The following is a 16,090-nucleotide window of genomic DNA, read 5'->3' as shown; positions in this document are numbered from 1 at the left end:
GCCCGGCAGGAGGGGCGGCACCACCGCTGCCGCTCCGCGCTTAAAGGGCTCGCGGCGGCCGCTGAGAGGATGGGGTGTGTGTGTGTATGGGTGTCCGCAGCGCTGATGGCGGGCGAGCCGGCCGACCGACCGACCGGGCTTCCTTTTTCCCTCAATTTTGTAGAGCTGTATTAAAGCTGTGCTCTGTTTTTTCAGACCAAAAGCGCGGCTCGGCACGCAGGGCGGGATGCCCGCTGCTTCTTATCTCCTCACGGAGTTGCCCGTGATTTGCTTCTCGCAGGCTGCGCCTCAGCGGCGATAGCACTGCGGGCAGCGACGGGGAACGGCGCGGCTGAACCGCTCGGCTGAGTCCCTGCGCGCGGGGCTGCGCTGCCATCTGCGGCTTTCCTGCCTCTATTGGTTGCGTATTTTTTTTTTTTATTCCGAAGGGGAGTCGGGGGGGAGTTCTTCCTGTTTTAACTGGAAACCCTCATCCGGGAAGACATCTCTCAAAAAAGAAATAAATAAAAGAAACGGCTGAGGTGCTGCGCCCAGCCCGTGCTGTGAGGGGGGCCAACCGCCATCGCTTCGGTTTGAGCGGGAACGGCGGCGCAGGAATCGTCACACAGCTCAGCCCCACAGCACGGCCCCGCAGCGCAGCACAGCCCGTCCCACGGCCCCGCCTCTGTCTTCGCCTCAAGCTCCAAGCCGGGCCCGCCTCGCCATGGAGAAATACGAGGTGGTTCCCCAAGTGCCCGGCGGGGTCCGTGTGTTTGTAGGCTGGCTGATTGCTGGCGCTCTGTGCCCCACAGGTTCTTCAGCGTCTGCAGCCCGGGGCATTGGGCACCGTGCTGGTAGCGGGGCTGAAAGCGGAAAGAAGCCTGGAGAAGAGATTTGTAATAAAGCAGGTGAGAGGGCGGTTGCTATGAAAACAAGACGCCGTCTGCGTGTTGCTCATCTCTGTGGCCCCTTCTGATAACAACAGGTGAATGTGGTGGGCAGCTTGGCTGTTTGGGAAGCTTATACCTCACACATTGCTGTGCTTCTGGAAATGACCAGAATATTGAGAAAGCTTACCAGAATACTGACATTGAACTGCAGTAGGTCTACCCAGTGTGTTTTGTGCTGCTGCTTCGACAGTGCAGGAGGGCTGGCCTGCTGTCACAGTCATTTATAGCTTTGTTTCTGTCTATATCCCAAAAACAAGACCATTCCAATCGTGAGAGATTCAAGTTATCGTTTTAAACTTATGCCAGTTCGTATTCAATTGTCAGTTCTAATCTCAGCAAGATCGTGCTTCCTCAAAGTTTCATTTTCACCCATGTTACAATCTCAACTTTGTCTTCTGTTTGGTATAGGTGGAATGCACTGATGAAAAGCAAGCAAATGAGGCGTTGAAGGAGGTATCTGCAATTCTTCTTCACTAGCTTCACTTGCAAAGACCAAGCTCTTAGCAGAACGACGTTTTATCTGAGCATTAAGTATGTAAATAAGGGGAAGGACAGTCTCAGGTGTTCTCCCTGCCCTCGGCTTGAGTTCAAGCCAGAATTTTTTATTAAATGCTCCTATATTTGAATGTGTAGATTCACAGTCACAAACAAAACTACAGGGCGCTAAGCTGAATTCCTGTTACCTTTTCCAACAACAGTAAATAGGTTAAAGTAAGTGGAGTATGTAGGTTTTTTTCATCAATATTTTTGTATTTATCTGTGCAGGCAATGGGTTTGCTAAAACTTCATCATTCAAACATCTGTGCTTACAACGAATTGTTTGTGACTTGGGATAATGAGGTGAGAATTAACTAGGATTAGTTGTTGTTAATGTAGGCATATAGGTATGTTTGGGATCATTGGTGTAAGATAAGAGGTTGTTTAGTATGAAATTAACCTGTTTTTTAATTTCTGAACAATCATGGTGAGAATTATGAAGCTTTGTGGATTGGTGTCCATCATGTGGCAGTACTGCATGCTGGCTCTGATTTTGAAGTCTGCTGCTGCTGTCCTGTTTTCTAATGCATACTTGATTTTGAGCTGCTTTTGTCCCATCTGCAGCAAACCCGTGTTAGAGAAAAAAAGCAAAACAAGAAAATTCCCTCTTCTGTAGAAAGGCAAAAATCCTGAGGTTTTATGCACAGATAGCACTCAGATGAAATTCATGTTGGCTTTTATGGATGTATATTTTTTACTTGAATTGTCCCACGTGGTTTCATGTAAGAAACACTTGATAACGTTTTGAACAATAGATGCTCTGTTTTTAATATAAATCCTGTCTGCTTTGTGAGAAATTAAACGTCTCGGGATGCCTTGGTATCGGTGAACATCACATCTACCAGCTTGGCCAAGTCCTTGGTTTCATCTTTCTTACTGGATATGTCATTATCTGCAAGCAATTAGTTAATCTTGGTGTGATGCTTTATTACAGATATCATCTCTATTCCTCTGTCTGGTAATGCAGCACTCAGGCCAAGTAGATCTTTCATGTCTGATCAAGACAAAAAGGCAGAAGCCGGAGAAAATAGCAGACATGGTAAATTGTACAGAAGAGGCACCTAGCTGAAGTGACTGAATCTCACTGCATGTATATTTCTTCCTCTGCCTTTCTAAAAGTCATCCCTAAGACCTTCAAATCACAGCGTTTTGCTGGAGGGTGCTTTTGGAAGCTTTGTCCTTAATCACCGTGGCATTTCTGTAACACTAACTCTTTGTGTAGCTTGTTCTCAAGCAATTACATCTTTCCCCATTTTACATTTTTATCCATGAAAAATGTGGCTAATTGTTATTGCTGAGCACACCATTGTGTGATGAGCATGTTTATCTATCTGGAGAAAATAGTACTTATTGGTTGGACCTTACTTCAAACAATGGTATTCTCTTGTTGAATATCTGATTTCTTTGTTATGTTGTTCTGTGTATGTTATGCTTTCATGTATATACCTAACAACAGGTGGTGCTGAAGTTTCTGGGACAGATGGTGGATGCTTTGTTTTATATACACAAGCAAAATATTTTCCACAGGTGAGCAGAAATCCCATTCTCTTTGTTTGATGAGTCATTCATTGTTCTTCATTCACTGTTCTGAGGCTGTTGGCTCAGTACAGCTGCTCAATTATGAAGTGAATTTTACTTTCTAATGTGTGAAGATGTGGAAATGTGTGGTTATATATTAGTAGAACCTGATTTCACATGCTGATGGAAAATATTTGTGTTGCAGAAATCTCAAGCCATCAAACATACTTGTGACTGGCGAAGCATCCTTCAAGCTTTGTGACTTCAGTACAGAAACACTTATGACCGATGAATGGAAATGGAAAATAAGAGTAGAAGAAAGTAGATATGTCTTTTTGCTTTGCTGTGCTTTGACAATACTTTTAAAAGATTCAGTTGTGATGGATGTTTTTAATCTTTGGAGAAAAACAAGCCACAAAGTTATCTAGCTTTCCCCTCCTCCACATTATACTACAACTGTTCTTCAAAAATATGAATAGAATATTCTTGGTCAGTTGCCTGCAGCATTAACTGCGTTCACAATTGAAAACTGTAAATCTCAAAGTTCCTCCACAACAAATACAGTTGCAATCCTTTTTTAGCATGATATAGAAGCAGCAACATCTTGAAAAATCATTTATTAGTTGTAGTGTCTCTCTCATTCTGCTGCAGCATATCAACAGTAAAAAAAAAGAAACACCAAACACCACTCTGCTATGTGTATCCATAACTCGTAGACATACAGCTATTGCCTGCAGTTCATGCCTGCACAAGCAGCGCTGTGTGTAGCACAATGTCAGCAACATTACCTTGGGATTCTTGTTTCCACAGATTGCAAGTGTTGGATGGCTCCTGAAGCATTCAGTTTTTCTTTCAGTGATAAGTCTGACATCTGGGCTCTAGGGTGCATCCTGCTTGACATGATGACCTGCTTAGTTTTGAATGTATGTAATGATGTTTCATTATGGATTTAAAATATGAGCCCACCACAGAGCATCTGTAACTGAGTGTGGGAAGGCTCTACTGTTCCTGTACTATTTACAGGCAGAAGAAATCACTTTGTTACTGCAGGATATAAGACGAGATACCAACCATCTTGAAAGAGTTCTGCCCCTAATGCAAAATGAAGATAACAGTCCTTTGCCTTTATTCCCAATTTTATCCATGATGCTACAGATCCAGCCCAGCATGAGACCCACAGCAAAGTGAGTTTTTGATGCTTTCCCTTCGTGTCCTAAACCCCACCTACCTTCACAAAGATTGTTTGAAAGGATTTGAATCAAAGTTATTTAAAAAAAAAAAAAAAAAAAAAGGAGAGAGAGGGAGACTTGGTGTTCAGCTTGTAGAAATGGGCATCCTGATTGTTGTCCTTGTTTTGGAGATTTGCATGGTAAATTCTTATTGCAGGCAACACATTGCATTTTGAGAATGTATACATTTCAGTGTGCAGTGGAATGTTTTGGTACTGTATCCTTCAAAAAAGCCATTAAGTTAAAGCCCAAGTCTGGCTTGCTTAAGGTTAGCTTTTTCATCAACAGCTTTTAAGTAAATTCTGTAAGTTCTGTAAAATATGTATATATATCTATTCTTCAAACAGTATTGTTTAACTTTTTATGCCAAAATGAAATGAAGCCTGTAGAACTGTCTCTGTAACTTACCAATCTAACGTACTGGTACTACTTTTGTCTCTCCTAACTCTAGGGATCTGATCGATGTGCCGTTTATTGGGGAATGCCTGGTTGTTGCTGGTTCATCTTTAATAAAACGCAGGAATTCTTTGCCTTCTTGTATAATAGATGTGTTCCTTAAGGGGGGAATTGGAAGCATTCTAGGTAATAAGAAAAATAAGGCAAATTGAATAGAATAGCCTTTTTTTTTTTTTTTTTTTTTTTTTTTGTAGGAAAGAAACCAATGTCTTTTCCATTCTGCATGTATTCTGCTTAGAAATGAATGATTTCACTTTATTTCAACTGAAATGGCATGCTCTTCAGTGGAAAAATCACTGTACAGCCTTGTCTGCAACCAGCTCGGTTTAGCAGCTCTTTGTATTGTGAACATCAAATGGGGCCAGAAATAATTTCTCGGGAAGCTTGGGAACCATGCTTACTTTGCCTATATATTGCCATGTTTGCCCATGTATGCCAACGAAAGATCTGCTCTGCTGTTTTCTTTATGAGCAAAGATGAGGTTGTCTTAATGTAAAAGGCCACGTGAGTGATTTAAAGCCCCTAGCCCTGCCTTGATTCAGTGATCTAACAGTTCCCCAAAGTATGCATGAAGAACAGAGGTCACTGAGATGGAAGATAATGCACTGGAATATTTAGTGATTGATGCTTTAGGGAAGAAGGGCTTCCCTTTCAACAGCCACAAATTGCATTATTTCCATTTATGTGAATTTGTGTCTTGTGCAAAAATAGATAAAGTTTGAGTGATTTTTGTCAGCGTTTTGTTTCAAATGATGAGAAGAATTTCCTTTTCTTTTTTTAACATAGAATTCATGCAGGCTTTCTGGGATGTAGAAGAAGCACAGGCTAGAACCATGCAGCACCTCGCCCGCTTTGTAGGAGATAGAAGTGGTAAGGTCCTGCTTTGTTCAGTCATGCTTTTTTTTCCTTACCTTTTGAGATAACTGGAAGAAGAAAAAAGTCTCACAGCAATGATAGTGAAATTGCTCTCTTTCTGATCTTTTGAACGTGCTGAAACAGACCAGTCACTGAGGTGACTGTTGGTACTTGTTTGTAAAAGTTTTTTGAAACGTTGAGGTATTTTACTGGGTAAGAAAAATGGGCATTGGAAACATAGTGATTTTTAAATTGGGAACTGAGTGGAATGGTCAAATTAACATTAACTGAGGAAGGTAATTCATATAATAAAAAATAAAACACAGAAGTGTTTAATATCTGTAGTTAGTAAGTGTAGGGGAACTGTTAGGTCAGGGTGAACTGGTGATTGAGCACCTGCTGAAGGGCTGTGGCTGCCCATGGAACACAGGCAAATTGTTTGCACCTGTGCTCCCCTCATGACCAGAAGGGGTGGACCCAGCTCTATAAAGGGCTCATCTAAAGGCCAGGCACTGAAGGGAGAGCATCTCTTGGAGCTGGGCTGCTTCCTGAGGAGTGCTGTGCAGCCAGAGAGCTCATTCACCACCTGGGTGAGTTCAGTTCTTTCTGTGTGTGGATATTGGCCCACCATGCCATGTTTTGAAATATCCCATCGTTTGCAGGGACTCAAATTTATTTGAAACTGAAACTCTCATGTTTTGAAGCTTAACCATCTTCTGAGCAATCCAAGCAACTGATTGTCTAACTGAATGTTATCTCAAGTTATTTCTCTTCCCCACAGCTCTACCCTGCCTGCTAGCATTCACTGAATTGATTGCTTTTGCCATGAAGAGTCATATAGATTCTCTCAAGTTACAAGTAGATGGTTGCAGATTATTGCTTGAAATTCTTAGTCAAGGTACAGTTATGAGACTTCCAATTAATGCTGGGTAATGCAGCCTATAGTGTTAAATGTAGGAAATAAAGTTTGAAATGGGTTCTGAAATATTCCTAGGATCTGAATTTAAGGAAATAGAAGAATTTATCCAGCTTTAATAAAAGCCTGGGTTCCCATGGGCTTTCTTTAGAGTAGACATAAATCAATTCTGTGCTGAAGTGTAAATTTTAAATCCAGGATGCTGGTTTTAGGTTGCTAAATCTGTTTCTTATTATGAGTAAGAGATTTTCAGTGCTTTGTTATTTGAATTTCAAAGGATAAAAGCACACACATCTTGCTTTCTCAGACTGTTCCTTCTGCCTTTTTCTTGGCAACTGACTACTTTACAGGATTGAGTAATAGGAGCTATATTTCAAGAAAAAGAAAAGAATTTTAAATAGCTTTAGGATTTGTTAGGTGAAGAAATGCTGTTAGTTGAATGCTCTATTTAAGAAGAGAGCAGGAGGCTCAAACTTCATTCAGAGCCACTGAAATCTGTGTTATTCTAATGCTTGACAGCTCTAGAGCAGGATGTGGTGGTGATTCTGGGAGAGGATGTGACCAACTCTCTGTTAGAGACAGTGAGAAGGCACTCTGAAGATGAAGGATTTCTTTCATTGATCTGCCCGTTACTGATGATGATTTCAGCTGATGGTTGGTCCCTCTGTTGTTGTTTGTTTTTTTGGGGGGTGCATATTCTTATTTTCCCACTTTTTTATGTAGTCTGAGACACATATACAAAACAGATGGGGAGTTTGTAGGCGCATTGCAGTGTCTGTTCAACATCCATCAGAACGCTCATTCAGAAGAGTGTTTTGTTGGTAGGGATGTAGCAGAAGTGGGGTAACCTCCATAGGGTAACTTGTACAAAGTGTCAGGAAGGATCTACACTTATACAACTAATGTTACTGAGTAACACCAAACTTCATATGTTGTCTTCAAACTCTGATGAAGTGATTTCCACTCAAGTTGGGAACACTTATGAGTGGAGGAATTCCTCCCCCCTCATTTCCTTTTCTGTTCTCTCAATTGCAGATCTGTAAGGAAAATTGATTGGCTAAAATCTGTTTGAAAAAGTCACTTAAAGACTTTGCTTAACTACATTGCATTAAAGAATCCAATCTGTTTTCTTTTTTCTTGTGATATGTTTACTGTTTTTGTTACCACTGTTTAAATATGTTGGAGTTATCTGTTGCGAGGACGGTGAGCAGGACAAAGATGCTAGATTTCATAGGATTTCTTTTTGTGTGCCCTCTAGAGGTTGCTGCAGAAAATCTAAGGAAAGCTGGATTAATTTCAGATCTTCTGTCAATTTTACAAAACTTTATTCATAATGAGCAAATCTGCCACTCAAGCTGTGCAGTTCTCTGGAGCTTGGCTGTGAGTGGTAAGTGAAAGATATGCACACTAAGATGTGAAATGCCCACCCTGTGAACTGTTTTCAGTCTGAAATTATGTTATTTTTGGAAGATTCCTGCTGTGGTGTCCAAATATAATTTAAGTGGCAGAGGAAACTGGTTCCTGGAGAAGTTCAGCTTTCTGCAATAGCCTGTATTATTTAGTAGTGCTGTAGAACTTGACTTGCACATTTTGAATTTGTTCCTTTTCTGTGCTAAAACAATGTGTTATTCCATTGCCATCACCCATTAATGTTTTACTGATGTAATTTGACATAATCTGTGCTTATGACAGTATTACTTGATTAAATAACTCAATGCGTTTCTTTTTTTTGTTATGGTAATTTAGAGAACAGTGTAGACCAAGTGGTGCTGCAAAGTGCTGTCCCCGTTATCACTGCGGTCATTCAGGAGCACCTCCAGAACGGAGCAGTTCTGAAGACAGCTTGCTCGGTTTTGTGGGCACTGTCCCTGCAAGGTGTGTTTTCCCAAGGCATTTTCATTGTCCCCTCCGCATGGAAGAGGCCAAATACTTCTGTCGGTTGGTTCTTGAAATGCAGACTGCGCGGCCTCCGCAGGCTCTGCAGGTGGCAGCAGAGTCAGAAACTTCGCCTCTTAATAAACCCCCTTGAGCTCGCTTCTGTCGCTGTAATGAAGCTGTTCTGGAAGAACCACGGCAATTATGTAACCAGATGCTGTTGATGCGTTGATGCTGCGAGGATCCACAGCCACAACAGTTCATGTTGTGCAGAGCGTCCTGCCGGGCCTCTCTTGAGACCAAGAGTCCCACTTGTGTTACTCTGTTATGTGCTGCTATCATGGTGTGTGTATATATACAGGTTTTGTTTAGGGCCGTTTGCTTTGTAATTTGGCAGTGTTTCAGATGAAAAAGTAAAACGTATCTCTCTCATCATCATGCACACAAATGAATGCATCTTTGCAATACTGTTCTGTTTCTCCCACATGTAAGAATACTGCTGTATGTTTATGTACTGCCCTGTGCTCCTACCATTGTTTTCCCCAAGAGGAGATGAAAAAGGACCCATTGAGCAGTGCACTCTTCTCCTTTTTAATGCCTACCAGTAGAATATGTTGAGTGTTTGGGATTCTCCATTCCTTTTAGCTTGGAGAGTGCAAGGAAATCCTGACACAAAAGACATATCAAGTTTTTTTCCTAGGCTTCTAGAAGAACTTGCAATAAGACTTTATTAGGCCTATAAGAGAGTTGTATGGGCTTTCACACCCTTTCTTTCTTTTGATGCCTTGTTAGATGTCCTTTCAAAAACAGGAGGCAGAAATTGAGATGAGTATTTAAAACATTATAGTGTTTTGATTTATTTTGTTTTAAAGGTTTCTTAACTGAAAGTGACTATGAGCCCACAACAGCGCTTCTGATGGATGCACTTAGGATGAACCTGGAAAAACCAATGCTGGTGAATAATACCTGCCTGGCATTAGCAAGCCTTCTCAGGCTATCTGGTAACGCTGAACAGTTTTTGTTAATTGCAGATCACCTCAGATGTAGACATTTCCTATCAGTTCAAGAGCTCATAGTGGAATTGAGATTGTCATCTGCTCTGCTTTGTTATCATTTCTTTCTTGCAGAACAGGGAGGAAGGACAGTAAAACTGGAAGTGCAATTTATTTTCTTCTTGTGGATGTGGCATGCATGTCTGAGAAGCAGATCAGCACAGACTCATGGAGTGTTCTCACTTTATTTACACTATAAATGGATAGAGCTCAGAGAAACAATAAATACAAAAATATTACCCCTGCTATGCAGCATCATGCTGCATGTATGGTTCTTTACTTGTCCAAATAATCTTCAGAATAACTTTTAGAAAGGCTGAAAAAAAGGACATGACTCCCTGGAGAAATGTTATGTGTGCTGTCAGGGGCAAGGGACCAGAAAGCAAACAGCACAGTCTGCAGCTCCCAGTTAGTCCAGCAGCACTTGTTTCCCTTTCAGAAATAGCAGCTTTCAGATTTATAACAGATTCAAAAGGCAATGGAATAAACCTGATCAAAGATGCCTACCACTTCTACTGTGATGATCCAGAGGTGGTGGAAAGTATCTGCGTGCTGATTAATGAGATGGCTCAGTACGGTAAGACGGTGGTGTTACTTGTCCAGTCTCTTCCCCCTCCCCCAAAAAGAACAAACAGTGAGGAAGCAGTAGCTACTCAGGTAAATTAAATCTCTCTGGGAAGGCTTACTATATATCTGATGAGGGAGGATGAATTGGAAAGTGACTTCATCCCATTCTTTCTTGTCACTGAATAATTACAAATGCCCTTGTAAATATACAAATGTTCTAATGTTGACCTATTTCCTTTCTGCTCCCTTTTAGTCCCTGCTAAAACCACTGCAAATCATACTAGTAACCATGAATTATCCTTTTCATTTATGTTCTAGATGATGTTACGCTGGAAATGGTGTCACAGCAGATGGAAGAGCTGCTGTCTGAAATCAAAAGCCGGTTTCCATCTAGCGTGGTACGTAGAAGTCAGACAATAAAGGGTGCCTAATGTTACAGCCTTTGTCATTCTCAAATGCTGGAATTACACACTGCAGAACTTTACAGAAGAGTTGTTTGTATATGTGTGATCAGTGAGGTTGTACAAATACAATTCTGATGGTCTGCCTGAAGGGTTAAATTCCAACACAGTCATATAAGGGAAAAACAAACTGTGAAAACACCAGAAACAGCTAACAGATAACAAAGTTATTCGGGCTATTTAATGTGTTATTCTAAAATTTCCTTTACAATGGCTTGCTGTCAGGTGGCCATCAATTAGAGGATTAGAAGCTGTCTTTTTCCCAGCAAGGCAATATAACTGGTTACTCTTATGACACTGCTTTTTTTAGTTATACACTTAGTCTGCCTACATAAATTGTCTCAGACAGAAGCAAGCAAACTTTTTCTCCACTGTCTCCTGCAGGCACTGCCTGAAGCATATTAATGAAAGCAGAAACTGTAAGTTAGTGCATTTAAAAAAACCAAAACCAAAAACAAAACAACAACCAGAAATGAGAAGAAAGCAGCTCCCTGTTGTAAATGCAATCTGTTGTTCCCTATGTTCTATGATGACAGACGAGGCAGACAAACAAGACATGAATCTCTTAATCTAGCAGTACACTTGGTAGCATGTAACTGCTAACTCTCCAAAAGCTGTACCTTGCTACCTTCCACTGTTCAGATTATTGAAAGCACTGCATTAGCATTCAGTTTGATAATTACAACTGCTCTAGATTTTGCAGATCACACCCCAAATATTTAAAACATCATTTGTTTTAAAGGTCTACTTTAAACACAGTTCTTTATTAATAAAGAAGTATAAAAACAATTAAAACAACAAGGTGGTCTTATTTATCAGTTCTCGTGTTTCTCTCCAGGAGATTCTGAGCCTTGTGGATACGGCACTTCTGAAACTGCAGGAGTAAAGGAAAAGCTTCCTGTGTAAGAACAAGAGGTGCAGACTTCTGGCTCAGATATAAAAGCTTGGATCACCCTGAAGTATTTTACAAGATATTTCTCACCAGGAAGATTAATATTGGGCTATTAACAGTACTTAAACAATTCTGTGTTCTGTTTAGTTACCACAACTGAGAGACTAATGGCAATATTTAAGAACTTGCCTTACTTTGTAGACTTCCAAAATATCCAAAATAAAGGTTTTAGTCATGAGAGTAATAGTAAAGCAGTATCAGTTTCTTCTCGTACCCATCATAATTTAAAAACTCTCTCTTTATTGCTCATTTAGTATTTATTTCCTTGCAATTTCTGATGAAGTACTTCACAAATGCAGGTATTTGGCAGTATTGTTTAATTAGGTGCATGCCCTATCCAGAAAGGGGCAGTATTCTTGTATGGCAACACTCATGTACTCTGCTGGGCTTTTGTTTGTATTTTATCAAATTGCTGCTGTTAGTTCTGAGTAGCCTGGGATCTGACAGTGAAGTAGCAAATGCAGCTAAAGAACACAGTGTGCAATCATGCAAGGTTCACGGTTTGTCTTTAGCTTTGTTCTTAAGAGCAGCTTCCCATTTCTTTTTCTCTAAGGTGTACAGTCTCATAGCTGCTTGTGCATCCTGAATCTAAAAGAAAACAGAACAGGAGGCTTAAAACATGGCTTGACACGATTTTAAAATGTTATTATTAATGAACAGTGAAATCTTTCATTTGAATGCATCCTTTCAAGTAACATTTTGTAATCTGCTTCTAGATTCAGATCTTGAGTGACTAGTGGAGGAAGGTGAGCATGTAAGTTGCCCAATACAGTGCCATGCAGTGTTCTCTCTGATTGTGACTTGGAAAATCATTATGAAAAAATAGTCTTGATTACAGGATCATGGAGATACCTTCACAATTTGTTTTTTTCCAACTTCTTTACCTGTTAGCTTCAATGTTTCAGTGGATAAGAGGATAAAACTGATGAGAGTAGGCTCTCACTCCTGATGCATTTATTTCTACCCTATTCATCACGGCACAACAGTGCAGTATGCTGCTTTTAATGTAAGCAACTGGAACTTTGACCTTATTTTTCTCCCTGGGGATCTTAAAATAACAAGAATTAAAGTAAGAATCAGTATTTAAAAATACAGATGAAGCATGTGCCACTAAGAAAGCTTAGATGGCAATCTTTTTATGTGACTGTATCCAAGCAGAGCTTGCTGACTTTGATTGTGAGGTGAGAATGAAGGCACAAGACTCTGGACTGAACTCTGATCCCAGAACCAACGTGCACCCTGTTGTTTATCTACCCTAAAAGGCTGCACTGATGAGATACGTACCGAGCAGTGCTCTGATGTCTGCACTTGGACGTCTAGAAGTCTATTGCAGAGCAGCTTCAACGATGGCCGTGAACTCTACAAATACAAAGATTGAATCGTGCTTTCTCACACTGCTTGAATTATCTACATGTCTATACAGCCTCCCTTGGTGAACTGGCAAGGAGAATTAATGAATTACGAGGCTTATGCACACCTGTATGCACTGCTTAGAGGATTCTCTATGTAGTACCATAACACAGGTTTATGTTTGAGGTGTTTTACTGTGGAAAACAAACAGTATATAGTTATGAAATATAAAATAAGGTCCTATATCTTTATTTCTGGAGTCTAAGTAGAAACTTGAAACCATCTATTTCTTAATATCCATATGCAAATGACACTGCTAAGAGTATTACATATCCTTACCATAACTATAACTTACTAGAACTGTATAATCTTATTTTGCTATTCCAGAACAGCATTACAAAGGTCGTGTGCATGCTAAGGAGTGGGAGGACTGTTGAATGTTGTGCAGAGGCACTGCACGTAATATTTGCAACTAAGTAACATTGCCATGCTTTAAATACTAACCAAGCATTCAGTCAGATCTGTATTTCCAACCAGCAAAAAGTAGAGACCCCTGTTTCAGGTTGGAAAGAAGAAATGAGGACAAGTGAGGCGAGCGTAGGAGTGAGCAAGCTAAAAGCTGGAGTCAGCAGCTCTGGTGTCAGTTAATCAAGGGGTTCCTTTCCATCACTTTCTTACCTTGACTCTCTGTCTGAAAGGTTTGTATTTCTGCGTGTCGCGTATTTTCTTCTTAGGATGGTCAAGAAATAGGACCTGAAAGAAATCGTATTTCCAATGTAAAGGGTGCTGCTACGTAAAAATGTACACAGCTGAATGTACAGCTTGCTGCTCTTCAGTATCCAAATCAGTGCTATTAAGATCAGTGTGGAAGCTGAAGAACTTGGTGCCATGAACAGGGGTACACTTGGTACTGCACGAGAGGACAAGAAACCGAGCTAACAGTTAAAAAGGCAGCAGTTTCTAGGAGTTCAGGTGTATTATGTGACTGATCCAGGAAGATAAATTCATTAATTTTCAGCGTTTGGAGCTTTGTTACCTTCAGGTCATTGTGTAATGCGTGCCCGACCAAAATCCTTCCATTCAAGATATCAGCAACCTCCTTCTGAACCGTTTTAAAATCTTCACCTAAAGACACCAGGCAATGAAACACTTTGCATTAGACACATCAAACATCTGAGCAACCTACAGTTAAAATACAGCATCTTTTTGATGAAGACAGCTCTGTCTTTTGGGACTGTGCTTACACCAACCTGTCCTGCACCATCAATGTACAAACCTGTCTTTAGATGCTCAGGCCGGATGCCGCTAACGGCTGTTCTGTAATCTGTCACCTCCTCCGTGGGCTTGACGTACTTGTCATAAATGCACTTTCCAAACCGGTTCACGATGGACACACGAGCCACGATGCTGTCTTCGCCGTTGGGTCCCACTCCCACCATCTCACAGTCCATAGCTACAGCTCTTGTAAGACTAAAAGAAAGGACAACTCAGTGATGCATCTCTTAACGGGGACCGCACAGCAAAGCTGCGAGGTTCACACACTGATACAAACAGGAAAAGATCAGCAGTTTGACTGGCAGCAGACTCAGACACCAGCTTAAACTTTGTCTGCAGTCATTAGAAGGTAATCTTGATGCCTGTGCTTCCTGCTGGAACACCACTCACCCTCCAGAAGACTTCTCTTTAACCAGCACCTGCTCCACAGACCGTTTGGACTGGCCTGGTTCAAGTCCCAGTTTCCTTCTAGCAACTTCTGCTGCTTCGGGTCCTATTGCTGCTTCGATATCTTTTGGATCAACATCATCAAACCAGATGTCAGCCCTGGTAAGTATAAATTTAATTTCATTATGTAGTCTTAAAGTGACTGTGCATCTCTACAGTGTACAAAAAGCAGATTTATCTTTTAGAATCAAGAAATCAGCCCTCTGAAAAGTAGTCTATACTGTCATCTGTGCAGATTCATTGCTGAATGGGAGGAGGGATAGCATGCACCTGCTGCTGCCCAAAACAAAGCCTGGAAGAGCACAGCTATTAGGAGCATACCTCTCTGTACACCTCCTAAAGCAAATTTTCGTATGCATGTACTGATGCTTGAAGTACTCACTCTTTGGGCTGCTGTGCTGTATCTTCAGCTTTCCTCTTCTTATGTTTCACATCGCCCTTCTCCTTTTCAGTGTTGCCATTTTTCCTTTTCTCTTTGCAGCCCTTCCCATCGCTTTTGGTGCCGTTTAAATTCTTGTTCTTTTCAGCTCTGCTGGGTTTGGGCTCAGCCACAGGAGTGCTGCTATCAGAACTCTTGGCCCTCTTATCTGTATGCTTAGGTTTAGAATTCTTGTCAGTTGCAGCCTTCTTGGATTTCTCCTTGGCTGAAGGAGGGCTGTGTGCAGGAGGACCCCTGTCCTTTTTATTTGTGGATTTGGGTTTCAACGCATTTTCATCCCTGGTGCCTGGATCCTGTTGGCTGTTTCCCTCTTTGAGCAGATGCTGCTTCTTGGTGTAAGTCTGAGATGAAGGGAGGGGCTCGTTCGAGCTGCTTGCCTTCTGCTTCAGTAGCTAAAAGGGCCAAAAAAAAAAAAAAAGGGAAACAGAAGAGAGATTATCTCCTTGATCGCCTCCCTTCAATTCTCCCCCGCCATCAGTGCTGCGAGGACTGAAGCAGAGCAGGGCTCTGGCTGGCTGCAAAGCCCCATCCCCGTGGGTCATTATTAGGCACAAAGAATCTTTTTAAACGATGACACCCAGCGTGGAGCTGCGTTAATGAAGAGCACGGCAGCCGGCCCGGCTCGCCCTCACCTCCTGCAGTGCCTTCCAGTTGGAGGAGAACTCCTGCGGGCTGCGGGGCAGCGCCGCCACGGCCGCCGCCTTCGGGCCTTTCTGTGCGGCCGTCCCCGCGTGCTGCCCGGGGCCTCGCCGGGCTCTCTTCCTCCGGCCTTTCCCGCCGGCCGCCGCCTCGGGGTCCGCCTTCGCCATGCGGGACCGCGGCGAGGGGCGGTAATGCGAGGGGAGCGGTGCAGCGCCCGGCGGGGAACGGCGCCCCGCTCTTTGCGTTCCGCTGCTGGGCCGGGGCTGCGCGGGCGCCCCCTGGTGGCCAACCGCGGGGCGAACCCTGAGGCGGGCGGGGCGGGCGCCCGGAGCTTTCACGTGCGGGTCTGTGCGGGCCGGAGCTCCGCTGCGGGGTGCGCGGCCTGCGGGACGTCGCCCTGAGTCACAGCCCGCCCGAGGGGCTCCGGGTGGGCTGAGGTTTGGCGAGCAGGAGCGCACGGTTCGACAAGTCAGAGCCCTTTCCCCGTGCAAATCGCTGGTTGTTTATTTGGCTGCTGTAGCTGGCCCGAAGCTGCTCTCGTTGCTGCGCTCTTTGGCTGTAATGAAGTTGCAAATGTTGTGCAAAAGCTC

At 42.4% G+C, this 16,090-nt stretch overlaps 2 protein-coding genes across 10 annotated transcripts; one reads left to right on the top strand and one right to left on the bottom strand.

Moving 5' to 3' along the window:
• Nucleotides 1–91: 91 nt before the first annotated feature.
• Nucleotides 92–11,520, top strand: STKLD1 (serine/threonine kinase like domain containing 1). Of its 8 annotated transcripts, XM_042879121.1 has the most exons (19): nt 92–718; nt 792–887; nt 1,338–1,382; nt 1,695–1,769; nt 2,401–2,505; nt 2,923–2,993; nt 3,190–3,305; nt 3,795–3,907; nt 4,008–4,168; nt 4,665–4,795; nt 5,456–5,539; nt 6,306–6,422; nt 6,960–7,094; nt 7,699–7,827; nt 8,187–8,315; nt 9,188–9,316; nt 9,807–9,944; nt 10,253–10,332; nt 11,234–11,520. In XM_042879121.1, exons 1-19 carry the CDS (start codon nt 704–706, stop codon nt 11,279–11,281), a joined length of 1,917 nt encoding a protein of 638 aa, XP_042735055.1. In that variant the 5' UTR covers nt 92–703; the 3' UTR covers nt 11,282–11,520. The 8 variants fall into 8 exon arrangements, with proteins under 8 accessions (XP_042735055.1, XP_042735059.1, XP_042735057.1 ...); XM_042879125.1 differs by lacking the exon at nt 9,807–9,944 and having other exon boundaries at nt 9,188–9,270; XM_042879123.1 differs by lacking the exon at nt 9,807–9,944.
• REXO4 (REX4 homolog, 3'-5' exonuclease) lies at nt 11,141–15,682 on the bottom strand. Of its 2 annotated transcripts, XM_042879126.1 has the most exons (8): nt 15,491–15,682; nt 14,802–15,250; nt 14,363–14,518; nt 13,974–14,167; nt 13,734–13,822; nt 13,376–13,450; nt 12,632–12,706; nt 11,141–11,935 (listed from the first exon to the last, which is right to left on the bottom strand). In XM_042879126.1, the coding sequence occupies exons 1-8, from the start codon at nt 15,665–15,667 to the stop codon at nt 11,843–11,845; spliced, it is 1,308 nt and encodes a 435-aa protein (XP_042735060.1). In that variant the 5' UTR covers nt 15,668–15,682; the 3' UTR covers nt 11,141–11,842. The 2 variants fall into 2 exon arrangements, with proteins under 2 accessions (XP_042735060.1, XP_042735061.1); XM_042879127.1 differs by lacking the exons at nt 11,141–11,935; nt 12,632–12,706 and adding an exon at nt 12,715–13,250.
• Nucleotides 15,683–16,090: the final 408 nt, after the last annotated feature.

The sequence above is a fragment of the Lagopus leucura genome, unplaced genomic scaffold, assembly GCF_019238085.1.
Source record: "Lagopus leucura isolate 7727_CA_CO unplaced genomic scaffold, USGS_WTPT01 Super-Scaffold_100022, whole genome shotgun sequence".
Lineage (NCBI taxonomy): Eukaryota > Metazoa > Chordata > Aves > Galliformes > Phasianidae > Lagopus > Lagopus leucura.
The sequence above is the reverse complement of the archived record's forward strand: the minus strand, read 5'-3'. Positions and strand labels throughout refer to the sequence as shown.

Coding starts and splice junctions, on each gene's coding strand:
- REXO4 (XM_042879126.1), bottom strand. CDS start 15,667: ATGGCGAAGGCGGACCCCGAGGCGGCGGCCGGCGGGAAAGGCCGGAGG. Junction 13,451..13,733: donor CATTACACAATGACCTGAAG/GTAACAAAGCTC, acceptor GATTTCTTTCAG/GTCCTATTTCTTGACCATCC. Junction 12,707..13,375: donor CTTTCAGACAGAGAGTCAAG/GTAAGAAAGTGA, acceptor TTGTATTTGTAG/AGTTCACGGCCATCGTTGAA.
- STKLD1 (XM_042879118.1), top strand. Junction 2,506..2,922: donor CGGAGAAAATAGCAGACATG/GTAAATTGTACA, acceptor ACCTAACAACAG/GTGGTGCTGAAGTTTCTGGG. Junction 7,828..8,186: donor CTGGAGCTTGGCTGTGAGTG/GTAAGTGAAAGA, acceptor ATGGTAATTTAG/AGAACAGTGTAGACCAAGTG.